The sequence below is a fragment of the Calidris pugnax genome, unplaced genomic scaffold (assembly GCF_001431845.1).
Source record: "Calidris pugnax isolate Ruff unplaced genomic scaffold, ASM143184v1 scaffold615, whole genome shotgun sequence".
Classification (NCBI taxonomy): domain Eukaryota; kingdom Metazoa; phylum Chordata; class Aves; order Charadriiformes; family Scolopacidae; genus Calidris; species Calidris pugnax.
Window position 1 is genome coordinate 7,702 of NW_015091382.1, and position 20,019 is coordinate 27,720.

General features: G+C 40.8%; 1 protein-coding gene across 1 annotated transcript; it reads left to right on the forward strand.

Annotated features, from left to right (window-relative positions):
• The first annotated feature begins 1,970 nt into the window (after window positions 1-1,970).
• Window positions 1,971-13,125, forward strand: LOC106899505 (cat eye syndrome critical region protein 5-like). Its single transcript, XM_014961374.1, has 8 exons — window positions 1,971-2,069; window positions 2,564-2,773; window positions 3,820-3,932; window positions 5,262-5,355; window positions 6,416-6,449; window positions 7,481-7,655; window positions 9,813-10,001; window positions 10,842-13,125. The coding sequence occupies exons 1-8, from the start codon at window positions 1,971-1,973 to the stop codon at window positions 11,236-11,238; spliced, it is 1,311 nt and encodes a 436-aa protein (XP_014816860.1). The 3' UTR covers window positions 11,239-13,125.
• The last annotated feature ends 6,894 nt before the right edge of the window (window positions 13,126-20,019 follow it).

Sequence of the window (20,019 nt, forward strand, 5' to 3'; positions counted from 1 at the left end):
CGCGGGGGGGTGCGGGGCGGAACCGGAACGGGCCGGGGTGCGGCGGAGCCGGGGCTGAGGGACGGCGGGTCCCGCTCCTGGGGGATCGCCCCTCTCCCACCCCGCCCGGGAGCCGGCGTGCCGTTACCGGGGGTTCCCTCTCTCCCCCCGGGGCGGGGCGGCGGCTTCTGGTGCGCGTTGTCTCGGAGGAGGAACCGGGACGGCGGTGACCGGGGCGCGGGGCTCCCTCCCTCCCGTCCCGTCCCGTCGTGTCGCCGCGCTGCGGGTGCCTTGTCGGGCAGGGCCGAGGCTTTGCGGTCAGGAGGGAACAGAGCCGTTCGTTTCCTCCCGTCGTTGATTGCACGCTAACCCCTGCCGGGTCTCTCTTTCTCTCTGTACTTAGCAAAAGAGTTCTATTTTTTGCCTTGCTGCAACGTTTTTATCTGTAAAACCCCCCGCGTGTCATCCGCAGATGGCAAAATTAACGTGGAAGGCTGTGTTTAGTACTAAACTCCTCCAGTGTAGTTCCAGTCGTTTCCCGGACCGGCTCCCGGAGCCTGGGATAATGCCCCGCACCCCTCAGCAGCCGCGTCTCTGGCGGTGGGGCTGTTCCCCATGAAACTCGCAGTTTCAGTTTCTCCAACAGCCGGGAGACAAACGCCGGTTGCAGGGTTTTTGTTTTTAAATAGATGTTTACATGGGGTGGAAAGGAGAGCGCTTTCACGGGGGGTGCTTGCCTGTAAATTTGACCACAACCCAACTGTCTCATTAAAATCAGTGATTGTGGAATTGTCAGAGTTGGAAGGGACCTTCTAGAGACCCTCTAGTCCAACCCCCCTGCCAAAGCAGGGCTGCCCAGAGCACATCACTCAGGAGCATCCAGGTGGGGCTTGAAGATCTCCAGAGAAGGGGACTCCACACCCTCCCTGGGCAGCCTGTGCCAGGGCTCTGCCACCCTCACCCCAAAGAAGTTCTTCCTCACATTGGAGTGGAACTTCCCATGGTCCAGCTTGTGCCCGTTGCCCCTTGTCCTGTCACTGGGAACCACTGGAAAGAGTCCGGCTCCATCCTCCTTCAGCCCACCCTTTAGATCCTTGTCAGCATTAATAAGGTCTCCCCTCAGCCTTCTCTTCTCCAGGCTGAAGAGTCCCAGCTCTCTCAGCCTTTCCTCATCAGGGAGATGCTCCAATCCCTTAATCATTTTTGTTGCCCCACGCTGGACTCTCTCCAGTTGTTCCCTGTCTCTCTTGAACTGGGCAGCCCAGAATATTGTGATACCCTTGAAGCACTGGCTTTATTAAATTGGGCTCTGTTGGGGAATGTGATCAAACTCCCGGGTTTCCCAGTGTGGTTTTGGTGAAGGCAGCAGCAGGAGCCGGTGTGTCGAGGAGCCTCTGGAGCCCCGTCACCTTCCCGGTGGCGGTGGCAGTGCCTGTCTGGGTGCTGTGCCCAGCTGCGGGGAAACTGCAGCAGGTGAATAATTGATGAGGAACAAAGTGCTGCTTCAATAGGGAAAACGCCCTTCTCCCTGCAGGGGAAGAGCCCTGGGACAGATGGAAGGGCAAAGGCTGTCCCAGTTCTGTCTCTGTGTTCGTTCTCCCCATCATGGTCGGTCCCAGCGCTTCATCTCTCCCTCCTGTTTCATCAAGCGACGAAATGAAGGAGGGGACTGTCAATCCCAGGAGCCCTCAACTCCATTTTAGGCTTAGGAGAGAAATGACATTTAGATTATAGATCCTTTTTGGTCCATCCCTTTCCAACCTGATTTAGTAATGGTGCTATTGCTCGAGGGTCCTCTCTCTTGTCACCCTCCTCATCTCTTCTTCATCTCCCGCTCCCTTTCAGGGCTAGTCACAGCCAGTTCTTCACTTCTTCAATGGTGGGCAATGAGATGAACTTTAGTAACTCCAACGGCACCTTTGTTTAAGGAGGTGCTACCTTTAACAATAGGCACTAGTTTGCCGTATATAAAATAAGAACCAACTGAGGCAATGCGTGAGGAGCACAGCAACATCCAGCTGCAGTACACCCTGTCCTGGGACAGAGAAGTACAAGTGACAGCAGGGACTGTTTTAGCATCTAATCAGCTTGTAAGGGAGGAGTGGAGTACAACATTTGCATCTAAACAGCTGCTAAGGGAGGAGCTGAGTACGACATTTGCATTCAAGACCTTCCTGCTGATGAAAAAAATTACTTTTGTTTATTTTGTTAGCAGTTTTATTTTGTTAGTATGCCTGCAAAATAGGGTGGGGATAAATCAATCAAAAGCATGTGTTGCTGGCACAGCAGCATGGGGGTTTTTTATACCTCTTTTTATCAATTTAATTCAATTTGTCCCAATCTTGTGAAATGTTTTTGATCTAGTAAAGCAAGGTAGAACTCCTGCGGCTGCGTGTATAAGGAAGAGGGAGTTGCTGTGCTGCTTTTTGACAGCAGGTGTTGCAGAGTGTGAACATTCTGTGTGCACAGAGTTGAAGATCCATTCCTTGTCTTTTCATCGGACATTCCCTGTTTTAAGCTTTATCCAACGGGCCTAAGTAAGGGCATAACTAATGCACTCTTTCTTTTCAATTCCACCTTGCAGCTCAACACGCTGCCGTCCTTTGGCTTCCTCTTTGACATCGACGGGGTACTGGTGCGAGGAAAGACTCCGATTCCTGCTGCAAAAACCGCCTTTCGAAAGCTGGTGAATTCTCAGGGACAGTTCTTGGTGCCGGTGGTGTTTGTCACCAACGCGGGGGATTGCCTTCGCCAGAAAAAGGCTGATCAGTTGTCTCATCTGCTGGGAGTTCCAGTGAGTAGCTTAAATCTTATTTATTTAAATATTTACTTATGGTGAGCGTGTCAAGTGTATTATCTTCCATTAAACCCTGCTCAGTTAAATCAGTGTTGTTTTTCCCTTAAGCCATCTGAAATGCTCTGCTGGAGGTGTGATAAAGGTAAAAAAAACACTGGCCAAAGCTAATGGTATTTCCATTGCCAAAGGTACTGGTTTTTCCAGTGGTCATGGTATTTCTTTGCAACATTATTATTGTAGGGATAAATCTTGCCTTCTCCTGAATAAAGCAAGCATGTGCCAGTAACATGAAACTGCTCACACAAGATGAGTGTCCTCTGAGATACCGTGGAAGATGGGACCTTCCTGCCTCTGATACAAGTGGTGCAACTTTATCCCCCCTTTTCAGTCTGTGGGTGCTGCAGGCAGTAGCACTTCTCTGTTGCTGGAGCCTGTGTTTGAGCATTACTAAGATAAAGCTGTAAAATTTGTTCTGCAGTGCTGTTTGTTAATAAAATCCTGTGTGTCGTGGTAAAAAGACATCTCAATTATTTTTATATATTTTTTTAAGATCTGTAAAAGTTATAAGTAGTGATTCGTAATAGCATCCTTCCAGGATAATAATTTTACCATTTTTATAGCTATTGAAGGAACGGGATATGTAAGCTAAAAGGTGAAGGTCTTCTGATCCACTTAAATTAATGCTGTAAAGGTACTACAATCGGAACTAGGGCACTTCTGGTTATTCTTCCCTGTTTGTTTTCTAAGTGGTTTTGGTGATTCTGTGAAATTAGGAGTGAAAACCTCGTGGTCACTTTGAATAGAGTAATGCTGGAAGCTGGAAGGGGTGTGTATGACACTTTGTCACTAATGTATTTTTTTTCTGGTATATTATCAATAGTCTGTGAAACTCAAGAGAAAATGATACGGTAGGGTTTTAGGTGGATATATATATATGATTGTTTTGTAATGCATAGAATTTGATACACCTGTTAATTAAAATCTGCATACAAATAACTTCTCTGAAAACCAACAGCCTCCTTTTGTTTTTAAATCCTAAACAGATTTCACAAGATCAGGTGATGATGTCGCACAGTCCTCTGCGGATGTTCAAACGCTACCATGAAAAATGTGTTCTCGTATCTGGCCAAGGACCGGTTCTTGATATTGCTCAAGAGTATCTTTAAAAAAAGAAAACAAACAGCTTTCTGTTTAAGTATTTTCCTTAACCAAGTTCTGGGGATCTTGTGGATCAAGTGGAGAGCGAGTATTTCAACACTACACAGCCAGAAATAGGCAATGGTAGTTCTTACTGTGGTGGCATGAAAACGGTTGCTGTGTTGATATTTGCTTTGCTTTGTTCTATCTGGTTTTAATTGGGAAGGAAAAGAGAGAAATAATTATATTTTTCTATTATTATTTGTATGTAAATGGCACTGTAGCACAAGGGATTTGTGCTCTCTTGTGGATTCTATCTATTATTTATCACATCTGACTTCTAGCTCAGTAGCTGCCAACTTGGTTGATGTACTGGTGGTGTCAAAGCTCCAAACTGTAATTTAATGACCTTCACCTTGGCACAATCTTCACTCATTCTTTCAGTGACTTCCTTTATTGGGATTTTGATTAAAGTTGGTGTTAATAATAAGTTGTAAAAAATGTATTCGTGACTTGTACGAATAAGCTTTATTTCAAATACAAAGCTGAGAAAAGTTATTGAAGGAATTTTCCACTTACCTTTCCAGATTTATTAGGCACGACTAAGAGAAAAGTGTATTACAAGACTAAATACACATATAAAGAATATATTTCTGTTAAATAGCTTTTTCATACAGGATAGTCTTATTTTAAAGTAGGTTTACAAATGGCCGTGGTGTTAATTCCAATATAAGATCAAGTGGCTTAGTTTGTATAACTGATACATTTAAGTAGTTCTTATTTTCATTTGCATCGTAAGAAGTCATCTTAGTGTTCAGAGTAGCATCACAACTGCTTTTTTACACAAATGAGCAGCTGTAGTTTGATTACCTGTTGTTAACTAAGCTTAAATTAATGGGTTAGATCAGCAGCCATAATGGCCTAAGGAGAGCACAATCTGCGGACAGTATTATTTTATTTCCTCAACTACCTCATATTTCTTTCCTGTAATAATTACACAAGGTGTTGTCTTGCTGCCAGATAAACTTCTTTTTGTGCTTATGTAAAGATGATCTTGCAGTATTGCAGGTCTAGAGCAGCTTCTTGCTTTTTGTCTCACATTTTGAGCAAGATTTATGTATAATTTCTGTCTTAAGTTTTCAGACACGCAGGTCTCCCATTTATAAACAATGGGATCATCATCTTTTTATCTCGCAGAAGAAAAAGTCCATCTTTGATACGTTGCTTTGATTCCTAAACTCGCTTTACAAGATAAACCTGTTTATGTTAAAATTGTTAAAATGGAATTACTGATTTTTAAGATCTTTTAATATCAGCAGTTCTGTATCCTTAACTGGTGTTGTCCCAGCCTTGGTTTCTGTCAGCCTATTACCATTGAGACCTTGCGGGAGAAACACCCTTTGCTAGATGTAGTTGACCATGACAGGAGACCCAGCGCTCTGGTGAGTGTGTATTTTTCTTTTAAAATCCTTTGTTTGCTCAGCACATGACATTCTATACTAGGGCTCAGTATTTAAACTCCCTGCCTAATCCTGCTGTTCTTACACTGTAATTTGACTCTGCTTTTCCGCTTCTTTGTTTGTTTTATTACAGCATTTTCAAGAACAACTATAGACTTTTTTTTACCAGTGGTAATTCTCTAACATTATCTTTGGTTTTGTAACTAACTGTTGTGGGAAACCTTATAATTTAGAATAGATACCTAATTCAAAATCTGTTTGGAAAGCTTATTAGCTTCCTCAGATGTCTGGAAGACAAAATAAGCTTCTTCCTTCAGTACAGGGTTGTCTTGGTCTTGTTTCTAGGCTCTGAGGTTGCTTTGATTGTAAATCAGTGCTTTGTAGATAACTAATTTTTCTCCAAAGGACTCCCTTTCTTGTTTATACTCTTATTTAGATATATTTAAAGACTAACAGTATGTACCATGCAGAATTTCAAAAAGAAGTGAATACCTACCCAGTAAATAGATGTGTGTGTTGTACGTACCCAGGGTCAGTATGTGGATGTTGAAGTTCAAGAAACTGTTAATGTATCTGTCACCACAGGGAGTCAATAACGAAGTACAAACTCTTACTTGTCTGGCAAATACATCATGTGTTAGGCTGTACTTTTCTTTCTTAGCAGTGTTTGAAATGCATTTCTAAAACGGCTTTTCAAATGTCTTGTTAATACTAGAGGCCTCTTACACCTGTGGAAAAATAAACATCCATACTTTCATACACAAGTAAATTGAACAACTGAAAGCCTGTAGCTTGCCAGAGGAAGGTAAATAGCTGGAGGAGAATGTAGAACACACTGAAGGGCTGCTGGTCATTTGCCGCAAGATTCACTTCAGAAATAGGAGTTTCTAAGTAAACTGACATCAGGTATATACCAAAATAGAGTGTGCTTCCTGTCAGCATTGCAGAAGGCAACCGTGGGAGCTATATTTGAATTTATTCTGTTAAAAATAGTAGGAAATGTCTAATCTTGTAGAAAACTTTTACTTTTTTCTTATTGCAGTACCCCTCTGCTGTGGAGCTTCCCAAGATTGAGGGTTAGTTATCTTTACTTAATTTGCAACTATCCTTTAATAGATGAAATATCTTAATTATAAAGAAAAGTATAATAAGAATTTCCCTTCAGATTGCTGGGCACTTCAGAAGTTGGCTGAGGCAATTCTAAAATGTCTTTGTTAATGATATCTGTCATTAATTTGCAGTGTATCACGTGTGATAAAGCTATTTTTTTAATGTGTGCAGTTTTCAGCCATGGGGCTTTGGAAGTTTCAGAAGACGGGGGAGGTCTGCTCTCCTCTTCATCTTCCTTTAGCGGGCTGTTATTGCCTTCCTTTCATAAACAAGGAACGAATTGATGTGTTCAGAAATAGTCTTGTTGGTGCAGTGGTCAGGGTGGGCACTTCAGAGCTGGAGTAGGAGAAGCACCTCCTTTCAGCAGACCATGTTCACCCATATCTCTTCTGAAGTACAGGAAAGTAGAAACTGGACTTTTGGATTTAAAAAAATCTGAATCAGATTATGGCTGGAGAGCAGAAAAATGGCAAAAAACAACATTCAATTATTATTTTTTTTAAGATGAGCAAAATAACATCTCCAGTGGATTATTTAAATCCTGTACATAAACATAGTAAGATGAGGAAAATAACATCTTCAATGGATTATTTAAATCCTGTACATAAACATAGAATTCACAAAGGTATGAGAGACTTAGAAATGCAATTTAGGACTTATTATTTTGTGGTGCTATGGAGAAACTTAGCCACTAAAAAATAAATTCCTTAAAGCTATAGATTTTGCAGTGGGGTCTTGTTACTTCTTATGGTGCTATGGAGAAACTTAGCCAATAAAAATAAATTCCTTAAAGCTGTAGATTTTGCAGTGGGGTCTTGTTACTTCTGAGATATTCTGTGAATAAATGGGTATGATATTAAAACCCTAATTTAAAGTTAATGTGACAATTCCATTAGTTCATGGTTAAATCACTTGTTCGGTCACTTTAGCCCAAGCTTTAGTGTCAGAGCTTTGGCGCCGTTAACTAATTGTGTGTTTTGCACTTCCTGTTGTGTAGCTGTGGTTCTGTTTGGGGAGCCGGTGAGATGGGAAACCAACCTCCAGCTGATCATCGACGTCCTGCTGACCAGTGGCTACCCTGGGAATCCCTACTGCCAGGAAAACTCCCCTCACATCCCCGTGCTGGCCTGCAACATGGATCTCATGTGGGTGGCTGAAGCGCAGTCCCCGAGGTAAGGGCAGTGATATATCGTGATATAGTTGGCTTTTCCTCATTTCTTCAGTAAAATACAGAGTCAACACTTGTATACAAAAGACTTTATTGTGCTTTTCTTTATACTGCAGCTGCTCAGTACGTCTTGGCTTTGAATACAAGGTCTCTATAAAGCAACGTGCTTTCAGTAAGCACTGCCTAATTACCAGGTCTTGGCTTTGAATACAAGGTCTCTAAAGCAGCGTGCTTTCAGTAAGCACTGCCTAATTACCATCTACATTATTGCATTCAGGAAATCAGTTACTCAAGATAAAAACTGCTTTTAAGCCCTAACCCTTTCTGTTTCCCCACTCTCAGAAGGTTTTTGCCTGAGGGCCTCAGAGTCTCTGTTCAAAGGAAAAAATGAAAAAATTATCAAGGCCATTGTTTCGTGTCATTAGGTCCTTCTTTGGTATTTCTCCTTTCCACCCTACAGCTTCTGGTAGGGTAAAGAATGGACCCTGCTAATTGAAAGCAGAGAGTGTTTTTATGCTGAGGGCAATATGCTGAGCGCTTTTAGGAATGTAAGAAAACCCAAGTAGAACACACAGAACAAGGTGGCCCTGTCTCTGATAGTGGTTTTGTTTGACTTTGTTTTCAATAGAAGGGAGTTCTTTGATAGTTTTGTTTCCTTTCTCTTTGCCTAGTCTAAAATGTGAACGTATGTGAACAAATGTGAAATAGAAATTGTTGTTATTTGACAAGGCTGGAGACCTTGTCAAATATCCTTACTTGGATGCAACGACCATTTCTAATGTTGTATATGTTATTCATCTTGGGCTGGAGACCTTGTCAAATATCCTTACTTGGATGCAACAACCATTTCTAATTAGCACGTTGGCAAAATAGATATGTGTGATAGTTTGAGGCTAGAATAAGGCAACCAATATATCTGCAGTGAATAAGATCCATCATTTCAGTTGTGTCCTTGGGAAAGATCCAGTGTAAAGTTTGTTTTTTCCTTTGAGTTTGACAGTATGACAGCTCTGCATCTGTCAGGGCTGTTACCTTCACTACTGGAATATAATGCCATGACTAAGTTGGTTTAAGCTGTTGCTACTAATTACTGGAAATAATTTTATGCTTATGTATTGGTACTTCATAATATAAAGCAACAAACAGGGTGGAGAGAGGAAATGAAGGGTTCACTCAGAATTCAGAAAAGCCAATTCTGTACCATGTTTACAAGTGCTGCAGCTGCCCTCTCCTTTGTAGCTTTTTTCCTTAAAAGACTATTTTGATTTCTAGGCCACTAGAGATTGAATTTCTTTATTAGGGAACCTCATATATCTCTGCTGGCTTCTGATGGTCATTATATTGGTGGTTTGGATTCTTTAGGCTGTCGATACCTGGTTTGAGCAGCTGTATTATTCTATGTGCGTTAGAATTACCTAGAAGCTCTTCTTAAGAACTGTATGTTATTTATTGTATATAGAATTGTTGTACAGCAACCTTTTATTCTTTTGTGCTTTTGATAATTCCATGTTTCTCAACTGGTACATATTAGTTTATTCCTGATATCACACCCCGACTTCAGTAATGAAGGAAAACTGCTTTTTTCATCATAAGTTTACATCTTTGAAATAAGTGATTTACTGGTTTGGTGGTTGACCCATCAACACTGTTTCGACCTTGATGAAAATAACCGAGTTACCAAAAACTGTAAAATTAGAGTTTATCCCTTGATCCTCCTTCACATCCAATTTTTCAGAGAAACCCATGTAGGTTTTTTTGTTTCCATATTATAAGTGGGTTTTGATAGAGTCTTGTGTTTAAGGAGAGAACAATTTTCCTTTTGTCTGACTCTAATTTTCCTTTTTCATCCCTCCTCTTTATTAATGTAGCCCATTCTCTTGGGTCACTGCAGAGCCTACACCACAGGCTAGGCATTGTTTCCAGAAGCATCCCTTTTGTAAGTAGGGTATCTACTTCAGTGCAAGTAACACTAACACAAACCATTGCAACATTTTGAAAATAGATCAGTCTGTTGTGCTCTCCCAATAATGTATTTTTATTGTGGTTTTTATTAGTCAGCTAATCAGCGTTTAATTTTCAGTGAAACAGCTGTGGAAATCTTGCATGCAAATGGAGGGAAATCTCATAGTGTACTTAATATAATTTGGTTATATCTGTGTAGGTTTGGGCACGGAACCTTCATGGTTTGTTTGGAAAACATTTACAAGAAGATCACTGGCAAGGACCTGAAATACGAGGCCTTAATGGGCAAGCCCAGTAAACTGACCTACCAGTACGCAGAATACCTCATCCGGGCACAGGCTGCAGAAAGGCAGTGGAAACAACCCATCCGAACCCTTTACGCTGTCGGGTAAGGTGGCCTAAGTCTAACGAGTTCATCCATTAATTACCTAGGCAACGTAAACACCAGCAATGAAAAATACACAACTCTTACTGCTTGGTGTCTCGTGCCATTGGGAACACTTAACATTCTCGATGCTGTGCTTCTTGTAACGTTTTCGAGCCTCACTGTTTCTAACCTTCAAAATTAATAATACTTTACTCCTTCTATGTGTAATTTCTGTAGAAGCACAAAGAGTGCTTTATGTGCAACTAAGATGTCTCACAATTTTTTTAATTATTATTTTTGTTTAATTTCTGTAATAGGCTATGTAAATCTAACAAAGAGAACTAGCATGGGTGTTTTGTGAGCTTTACTGGTACACCACCACCAAGCTGGGAGTAAAGGATGGTTATTAGGGAGTGTGGAGCTAGGATTTATTTGTGAGGTCGTTAAGCTGGGTCACATGCTACTGTGCGTGTTGTCACATCATAGAATCCTTTTCATAGAAAGAGATAAAGCTGTATTGTATTAAAGGCTGGTTCAGAATCTCCAAGATGTTTGGGAATACAATAAGCTTATTCATGGACTGCTAATTACCTATCCTTGATTTTTCCCCTCCCTCTGCCCTGCTCTGCAATTTCAATATGGAGAGTTGTTTGCTTTTATCATAGGTTAATGAAAATTAATGAAAATGGTGTAATCAAATAGCAATGGGAGTGGATTTCTTCCTATCTGCGGACTTCCACAGAAAGTTATGTAAAGAGAAAAGTCAACTGTTACATTGAAATTGTAAACATGTCTTTCATACAATCAAAATTTGACAACTAAAATTGCACTGCTGACTAAACTTTCTTCTTATGTTTCCAGAGATAATCTCATGACTGATGTCTATGGTGCTAACCTCTACAATCGCTACCTTGAAGAGAACTCCAGAAAAGGGTCAAAATCACGGATTCAGGCCAAAGCTGCCAGTGGCAGAGGATCTGCTGCCCTCTCTCAGGATGATGAAATAGACAACAGTTGGGAGAACGAATTGGCGTCTGCGGCTGCTGCCCACTGTAGGTCTGTTCTGGTTTGTACTGGGGTGTACAACCCTCACACTGAGGTACCCTTGGACACCAGGGAGAGCGTCACGGAAACGGTGTTCCACGGCCACAGAGATTTTAGATTTGAGCCCGGTTTAGTAGAACCGAATCATATTGTACCAGATGTCGATGCTGCTGTAGACCTGGTCTTCCAGCTGGAGAACTTTGCACCTAATTGAGATGAGTTCTTAAGGACTACTCACTGCTATGCTTTTCTTCCCAAAAACCAAACTGCTTTAAGAGCATGCCACAAACTGCTGCTCTCTAAAATTTTTCACTTTAAAATCAATACGATCTTATATAAAGTATATTAATATATACTTAGGTATATTAATATACTTAATATAATTATATTAAATATCAATAGTGAATTTTAAAGTACTTTGAAATATGCATTTTCTTGCTTTAGTTGCCCGTTATTGTCCTCCGATTCATTAGGTTAGGTATTTTAATAGCAATCTTTCATGTTAGTGGTACTTAAATACCCACAGGACAGTACAATCTTTTGTTTGCTCGAAGCTCTAGCTTCTAGGTATTGGGGAACTTGAGGATATGGCATTGTGTCGCTGGGATCCCTCACACAATGACAAACTGGTAGGTACAGAGCACGATGTGTATTACTGCCTGTTACTCTGTGAGTAACGAGCGTGCTCAGAGCAAAATTCACCCCTGTTACTCTGTACTTGCTCAGGTATAACCCTGCAGCCTTGCTTTTTACCTCTTTTGCCATGTGTCTGGAGCTGCTGTTTCTTCTCTCTGCTCCAACACGTAAAGCCTTAATCGAGCTGCCCGTGTCCGGTGGGGAGAGCTGACTTGTTGATGCCATTTTTGGAACTCCAGCTGAGCTGAGCACAGTTGTTGTCAGGAAAGCAGCCAACAGTGGGTGCCCTGTCGGGCACAAAACCTGGCCTTTTTGGCTTTGCCTTTTTATCTGCACTTTTTTTGAGGAATTTACATTAGCAAGCTTTAGCAATTATATTTCAGGCGTTTCTGTCAGTTGGACTTTTCCACTGAATGAGTGACTACTGTTTGGGCAAAAAGTGCCTAGCAATTTACTTGAAGTTTCATACCACTGTGGTAATTAACCGGCCTTGAGTGTAATATATTGCACCTTGCGTCAATGTTATATGTTGTTGGGTTCATAGATTTTATATCTGTTCATTTAAAAAAAAAAAAAAAGTAATTTATGTTGTTTTTATAAAATACTTTTAAACATTTTCATCCAAAGATGCCTTTGAAAATATTTTTGTGTTAATTTGTTATAACACAGTATATGATGTACTTGTGACATAATCTTGGAAAACAGAAGACAATTAAGTCTACTTAAAGACAAAGTCAACTTCCACACAGATGTCACTTAACATCACCTTGGGGGCCAGTCAGGTTTTTATGGTTGGGTTTGTTTGTGTCGTTTTTTTCTTCAAATTAGAAATTGTACAAACAAAAATCTGTGGGTCTTCATTTTTCTCAAGTTCTTGCAGAACTAGGAAAAAACTAGCTTAAAAGCACTGATAAGACAGATGGTGGCATAAAGTGAAATGACTTCCTGGCCAGCTTCTTCACTGCTTATTATCCTGACATCAAAATCTGAAAACTCATGCCATGAAGAGAATGTTGCTGCTATGAGGTCAGGTTTTTGTTGTTGCTGTGTTTTCTCCATTTGCAAACCACTGTCGTGCCCCTCTTGGCTGTCAGGATTGGTGATGTGCTCACTCACAGTGTTTCATAAGTAGCTTTCAACATACTGTGCTGGATGCAGTTAAAGACAGTGCCCTAAACAGTGTATTTCCTGTTTCTTCACTGGGAAGGTATTAGAGCAGCACATTCTTGCCTTTTTTAATTGTTACAATAAACAGATATATACCTATTTCTTTAGCACTTTCCTGCAATATGCCAACTATTGTGAAGTACACCAAAGTGAAGACTGTAGTTTTGTGAAATGTCGGGGTGACTGAGGTTGCGTTGTTTCAATACCAAAGCATGTTGTAGAGCTCTTTATCTATTACCAGAAGTGATTCCAGGCTGTTAGTGAAGCAAGGAATAAAAATGTGAAAATTGATGAGGAACAGAAAATGTTCAATTTGTTTCTTTGTTCCTTGAAAAAACACTTGAAAAGGTTCATGAAGGAGTTGTGTATATACTTTGTAAACTTTGTCCCTCGTGGAAACATAAACTTGCAATGCATATGTAGGAAAAAAGATGCCATTTGACTGTTAGGCTGCTACTGTTCTTAACTGAAAGGAAGGCAGGATTTTAGTCTATATCCCTTTTAGAGCATTTAGGCTATGTCTGCGTTGCAGGGTGTGAATGTTGCCTGGTGAGTCTGTTGGAGCTGCCTTTCACAGAATGACATGGGGTTGGAAGGGACCTCTTGGAGATCATTCAGTCCAACCCCCTGCCAAAGCGGGTCCACCCAGAGCAGGTTGCACAGGAACGTGTCCAGGTGGGATTTGAATGTCTCCAGAGACGGAGACTCCACCACCTCCCTGGGCAGCCTGTTCCAGGGCTCTGCCACCCTCAAAGTGAAGAAGTTCCTCCTCATGTTTAGGTGGAACTTCTTATATTCAAGTTTATGCCCATTTCCTCTTCTCCTCCTGTCGTTTAATGTGATTCTTCCTATCAATGTACAACCGAGTCCCAGTAATGGACTAGGGTGTCACTAAATTTGGAGCTGCATCAGCACACAACAAAAAATTGCAGAATTTTTTAGTAAAATATCATATCTAGGCAGCTTGTCTTAAAGATGTGAGTAATTCACGATAATCTGTTAGAGTATTTTGTAGCAGTTTACTTCTTTCCATAAACTGCTTGATCATTATATTTTTATTCTGGGACAATTTATGCTGCTATGTCTTCTGTTCTTCAGCAACACAAATGCGATGATATGCTGTGATATCGTGTAATTGAATCACATCTAGAGAAATTAAAAATATTTCAGCAGTAGTAGGAGAAGAAACGCAATCTCTGCAATGTGGTAGGATTGGCAGACAACTATTGATAAGAGCTTTGAAAAAGATGCTCTAAAGTTTTCACTAAGCTTGGAAGATGTTCTTGACTAAAATGTCAGTCTGGTATTTAAGCCTGATATATAATTTTTAGCCCTCTGTTGGAGTGCATTAGGCTTCACCCAGCAGGAATCCAGCTGATGAGGTTGGCGACCGCTCTGCAGAGTGAGTGGAGGTGATCAGGAGACACCTTGATCCAACTAAAACAGTGACGCAGATGTACCCAGCCGGGACCACACACTTTGGCAGAGCTGAGGTATTTAAGTCCACGATATGTTAAATTCTGGAAGAATACAAGAGACCGTACGTGGGGTTTGAGCTGAGCTGTTGTGGTGCAAAGATGTCTGCTCTCACACATGGGCTGGGTTCGCTTCTCCACTACCATCTCTAGTTTTTGAAGGGGATTATTTGCCGTTTTGGTGAATTAACCTGTTCTTTTGGCAGAAGACAGTGAAATGCTTAATGTATAAGATAGTTCTAATTAATCTCCAAATTAATATCTGGTTCTCTGAGAAGATACCTGGTACTTAGCTGAGCAAAGGCCATGTGGGAGCTTCTTTCACCCTTGGGATGCTTCCCCTGCCCTGCAGTGGGACCAATCCCCCATCGCCTCAGGAAATGGGAGGCGGGAAATTGGAGAAAAAAAAAACCTGGAAAACCTTTGTCTTTAACACATAAGACGTCTCAGGACGTCTCAGTAAGAACATAGTTTATTTGGGAAGCGAAGGGATAGACACCTGCTCTGAGGAAGACTAGCTGTTTTTTGCTGCGGGACTCTCCAAGGTCGATGAGGGCCCTGGAGGGTTCTGGAGGCGGGTGGGGGCGCCCTCCGCCATCTTGTCTTCACCTCAGCGCAGCCGCGCGGCGGCGCTCGTGGGTGAGGCGTGGCGCTGGGCGGGAAAGGCGGTGGAGAACTCCCACCCTCGCCTGCCTCTTCCCTCTCCCTCTCCCTCTCCCTCTCCCTCCTGTAGAAGTAGTAAAATGCAAAACCATTGCCCCCACGCGGTTCTCCAAGGCTCAGGACATTCCAGCTTCTCCAACTCCATGGACTGAAACCCTCGTCTGCCTCTTCCCTTTCCCTCTCCCTTTCCCTCTCCCTTTCCCTCTCCCTTTCCCTTCTGTAGAAGTAGTAAAATGCAAAACCGTTGTCCCCACGCGGTTCTCCAAGGCTCAGGGGCATTCCAGCTTCTCCAACTCCATGGACTGAACTCCAGCTTGGTAAGTGAGAGTTTGGTAACACAGGCTTGGCAGACCCTCAAAAAGCCAAAATGCTTAAAAAATAGCAGGTGAAAGTGTTCATTCATAATTTTAGCTGCCTCTTATTCACACCCCTTCTTGGTTTCAAACAAGTGCAAAGCTCTTGGTAAGTTTTTTCCAGTCAGCAACTGAGAAGTTGTGCCCCAGTCTGAGAGATGAACTCAGTTTGATGCTCTTGAAAACTCTCCCAACTGCGGGGAAAGATACGTTTACCCCTCAGTTTTGCTGTAGGTGGTTTCAAATGAATCAGAAATATGCAGTTTTAAGTAAGAGCTATGTTTTATGATTTTGGATTTGCGTGCTTTATAAAACTGATAATTGTTTGGGCTTTCTTCAGCAAGAAAATAAGCAACTGTGGTGTGGAAGTGCCACAGTGAAGGTTGTTTCTGTAAAATGTGGAAAGGATGCTCAGCTGAAAGGCCCTGGAGTGTTTGGGGTTTGTTCCATCAGTGGGTGGATGGACTCTCAGGGAAACGGGTACCTTACCATGATCGTGCTTTTCTCAGCTCTTGAGTTTTCAGAAGTTCCATGTCAGCTCCTTGGCAGCTTTTTCTTGTTCAAAAAGTGTTTCTAGGTAATGGATGGAAAGGAGGAATGTTAACGAAATGATTTACAGAAAAATTGTTCTAAACTTGCCTTTTCCAATGTAAGTTATTTCTGTTGCCAACAGCTAGGATTGAATCTCAGTTGAGTCAATTAATTGTTCAGAGTGCAGCTCCAAGCACAGTATCTGTGTCTAGTGGCACCAAGGCATCCACCTTTGCAATGGTCAAATATAATTTTGTATGAAGTGCAAATACGTTTGAAATTAATGTACATGTGTATATTGTTTTAAATTATACTTAATTGCAGAGGCAGCTGAAAGTACATGAGCTAGCCCAGACCTTTGGTTGACTTAACTTTCTACATACCCTGACTTCTGTGTGCTGGTTAAAAACGAGAATGCCATGTTGTTATGTCAAGTGCGGTGTAGATATTTTGTCCCCACAGCTAGTCTCTAAAGGGAGATAGAAATAGAGACCTGAATAACACAACACACTGAAGGCAGTTGCTGAAAGAGGGAGAAATCTCTTCAGTGTCATAGGCAGGAAGCCTCAATTACAAGGGTGTCTTTAAAACTCAGTGGTGTGCTTCTAACTTGAACAGAAATGGGGACTAACAGTCTTTATTGTATGGTATCACTGCATGTCTTACACAGTCTGCATTAAAATTTTTTTGTCTTTATGAGGATGAATTCTTGGGTGACAAAATATATCCTGTTTTCAATGTTGACTGAAACAGCCTGCGTGTTGAAAGTTTTGGAAAAGAGTATTTCTGTAGTCACTTCTGTGAATAAAAGACAAAATCGCTCAGATTAGTTTACTTTGTTTAATGTAAAGATGGGTTTACTTTGTGTAAGTAAGACCACCTGAGACTCAGCTGGTCTAAATTAAAAGTTCTTTTCCTTTGTTGGTCTTGTATGCCAAGCTATGAATCCAGTATCAGAATCCAAGATCATGCTAAACACGCGTTACAGTTTAGCACCCAGCTCGGTTTACTGCAGATTTATCTATTGGCCTCTTTCTGCAGCAGAAGCAGCACCTATTGGATAGGTAAGAGTATTTCTCAGAATAAGAAGTGGATTGTCAATAGGTCTTGAGTTTGAATATGCTTTCTGGTAGTTTAACAGCTAAGTTCCTGACCATATATGGGGAGGAAAAACAGTGAGCTTAGACTATTAAAAAAAGGATATTTTTTTTTGCAGATGCAGGCTACATAATGAAAGCCAGTTTGCCTCACTAACAAGAAAAGAAAAATGGTTGATATGTGTAGATCTCCTCCTGTATCCAAACTATTTCACACTCCTAGAGAATTCAAAGAAGAAGGAGTTCCTAGAAAAGTGACTAAGAAGTCCCTTTAAGCTGTTCGTCATATGCACTTATAATAAAGCCAAGTAAGCAGTTGTCATGGTTGCTTTCCACAATAAATTCCAGTTACCAGAAGAGACCTGTTAATGATATGTATTTTAATTTGCCACACACTTACAGATGGTCAGGCAGCAGAGAACAGAGCAGGGGTTTGGGTTTTTTTCCCTGTGTGGGTTTATTTTTTCCCTCCACATAACCTTTTATGACTGGTTTAGCTTGTTCACATTTTCAAGGATCCACAAGTGTGTCCTGGGGAGATTCTGGCCGCCTGTCTTTCCCCCTCATCAGTCAGGGTTGTGTGTTCTGCATGTCATATAGTGCTTTGGAAGGTGACCTGGGAAGCAGCTCTGAAACTAATTAGTTATATCAACACAGGTGTATGTCCTTTCTGTTCTGGAAATATTGTGAGACCTTATTTGCAGCAAGACAGGCGTGTTCCAAGGTTCATACGAGGTGACATATGACTGCATCATTATTGGCGTGTGCTGTGAAAGCACAGACTTGCTTTGGAAGGCCATGTGTTTTACAGAGTTGTTTAGAGAGAACTGTTCTACATGTTATATTCTAGGACTGTATTGTAATAATGGTATTATTTACATAAACAAATCCTAGTTTTGTATATAAACTGTTACATTTGGTCTTGTGTCAAAGCCTTGGAATTCATGAGTTGCTTTTCCCTCTGTATTTTTGGGGTAAGATAGCTTTTTCCCCACATAGATTTAGAAACTGTAATGTAGATGTGCAGAACACGTGAAGTACATTCAAAAAAATAAAGATCAAAGCCTACAAAGAGTAGGTACATGTTAAGCATGACACTTGCATTGTTTATGTCTTACACTGATTCTCTGCAGCACTGTGCACACCTGTGACGTGTATAGTTATATCCAGAATGCTTCAGGAGTAAAGGCTGTGTTATTATCAGGGAACTAACTAATGCGTTCAGCTATAGTCACCACTCTAAGGAACCAGCTTTAGAGCATGGCTCTTTCATTCATGGAATCACTAAATTGTCAGAGTTGGAAGGGACCTCTAGAGATCATCTAGTCCAACTCCCCTGCTAAAGCAGGGTTGCCCAGAGCACATCGCTCGGGGCTGCATCCATTGAAAAGTATTAATTGCTGTTTTGGTATTTGAGGCTGTTACTGAAGTAGTAGCCTGAATACAGAACCAAGTAACTGAGTATTTGGCTCCTGTGGCTAAAAAACGCAGGTTTTAAAAACCTGCTTAGCTCATCTACTGACGTTAGAATTAAAGGGCCAAGCAAAGAGAAGGGGGTGTTGCTTTGTTTAATTTACAGCAATTAAATAAAATCCAGGATCTAAATGTTCCCTTGGGAAGGTACAGTCGTAGTTACATTGTTTACACATAATTATAAGAACTGAAAAAGTTATTTGCACTTCTCCAACACTGAAGACTTTGCTTTTCATTCTTAATCTTCTGGCCAGTTCCGTTGGAGAGCTTGCTAACAGAATACAATGTAATGTGCATGCACTCATGTACGTGATGGGCACCTGGAAGGTAAGAGGAAGGTCAGGTTCAGTGTTTGTTTAATACAGAATGCATTAGATTGTATCTTGTGTCAAAGCAGAAGATCATACAGCACTGTAGAATAATTTCTTAAAACTTGATTTTGTTTCTGATAATAAACCACAGCAAGTTATATCCATAAAAGAGCAACAAAATATATTAATTGCCAAATGTTTACTTTAATTAAACCTTTTTAATGATACACAGTACAATGTATCCACTACTTTGCTAAAATTCACAACAAAAAGCAGGTTTCATATGTTTAAAAATATTTTTCATAATAAATTCATAAATAGATGAAGGTAAAGTATAAAAAATTACTGTAGTATGCAAGCTTGCTCCCTTGTCTCCTCATATTCCAAATGATCTAGTCAGTATTGTGATAAGAAAGTTTAAAAGCAAAGTAGTTACTCGGGATTAGAAATGTACAGCCTGCATCTCTGGAAGAAACCTTGAAAAACAGCAACAGATTTGTCCTAGAAAATGCAGAATAATTTTAACACTGTTATCATCCAAACCCCTCAAATAATTTTGGAATGCAGTGAATGAATTCAATATGAATTAGAGATGTTTATTTTCTCCCCAGCAGGTGTGTGAGCCAGACTCACTCAAATGTTCTATGGAGTTGTGAGTTTTGTGTCTGTCAGATCTCCGTGAGTGAGGCACAAAAGAGGGAAAAGCTGGTTGCTGGCACTGAGCATATCTATCAAAAATCTGAGCATTTCTCCTTATAGACTTATAAAATAGAAATCTTTAAAAACTGTCACAAGAAACTAAATTCACCTTCTGCTCAATATATGTCTCTATCTACTTTATGTCTAGCAAGTAGGACACTCTGATCTCAACTGCTTTTTTTCCCCTGGTTTTGAAATGGTATGTGTAGTAGCACCATTCCAACACTTGGCTCTATCTGGCAAATACCTTATATTACATCACCAAACTGTATTAGCAAAGTTAATCTCCTCATCAATATTATTACTTTCTTAAGAAAACGTATATAGCATTTTATTTTGTCAAGTATCAAAGTACTTTTCACACTTAGAATAATCTATTTTAATACCATGTATAAAGGGAAAAAGCTTACTTATGCACAGCATTGAAATAGGGAATGAATGTGAAAAATACAGAATAACCAGAATGCTCTGCCTTTCACATTAATGTGTTTTGTTTTTTTTTCCCTGATAACTAATTTCCTTTAGTGCAAAACCAGTTCCATACAAGTTTTGTGCTTTTTTTTGCAATGGTAACTAGATGCTTTTGAAGA

Coding starts and splice junctions, on each gene's coding strand:
- LOC106899505 (XM_014961374.1), top strand. CDS start 1,971: ATGCGTGAGGAGCACAGCAACATCCAGCTGCAGTACACCCTGTCCTGG. Junction 2,774..3,819: donor CTCATCTGCTGGGAGTTCCA/GTGAGTAGCTTA, acceptor AATCCTAAACAG/ATTTCACAAGATCAGGTGAT. Junction 10,002..10,841: donor CGAACCCTTTACGCTGTCGG/GTAAGGTGGCCT, acceptor TTATGTTTCCAG/AGATAATCTCATGACTGATG.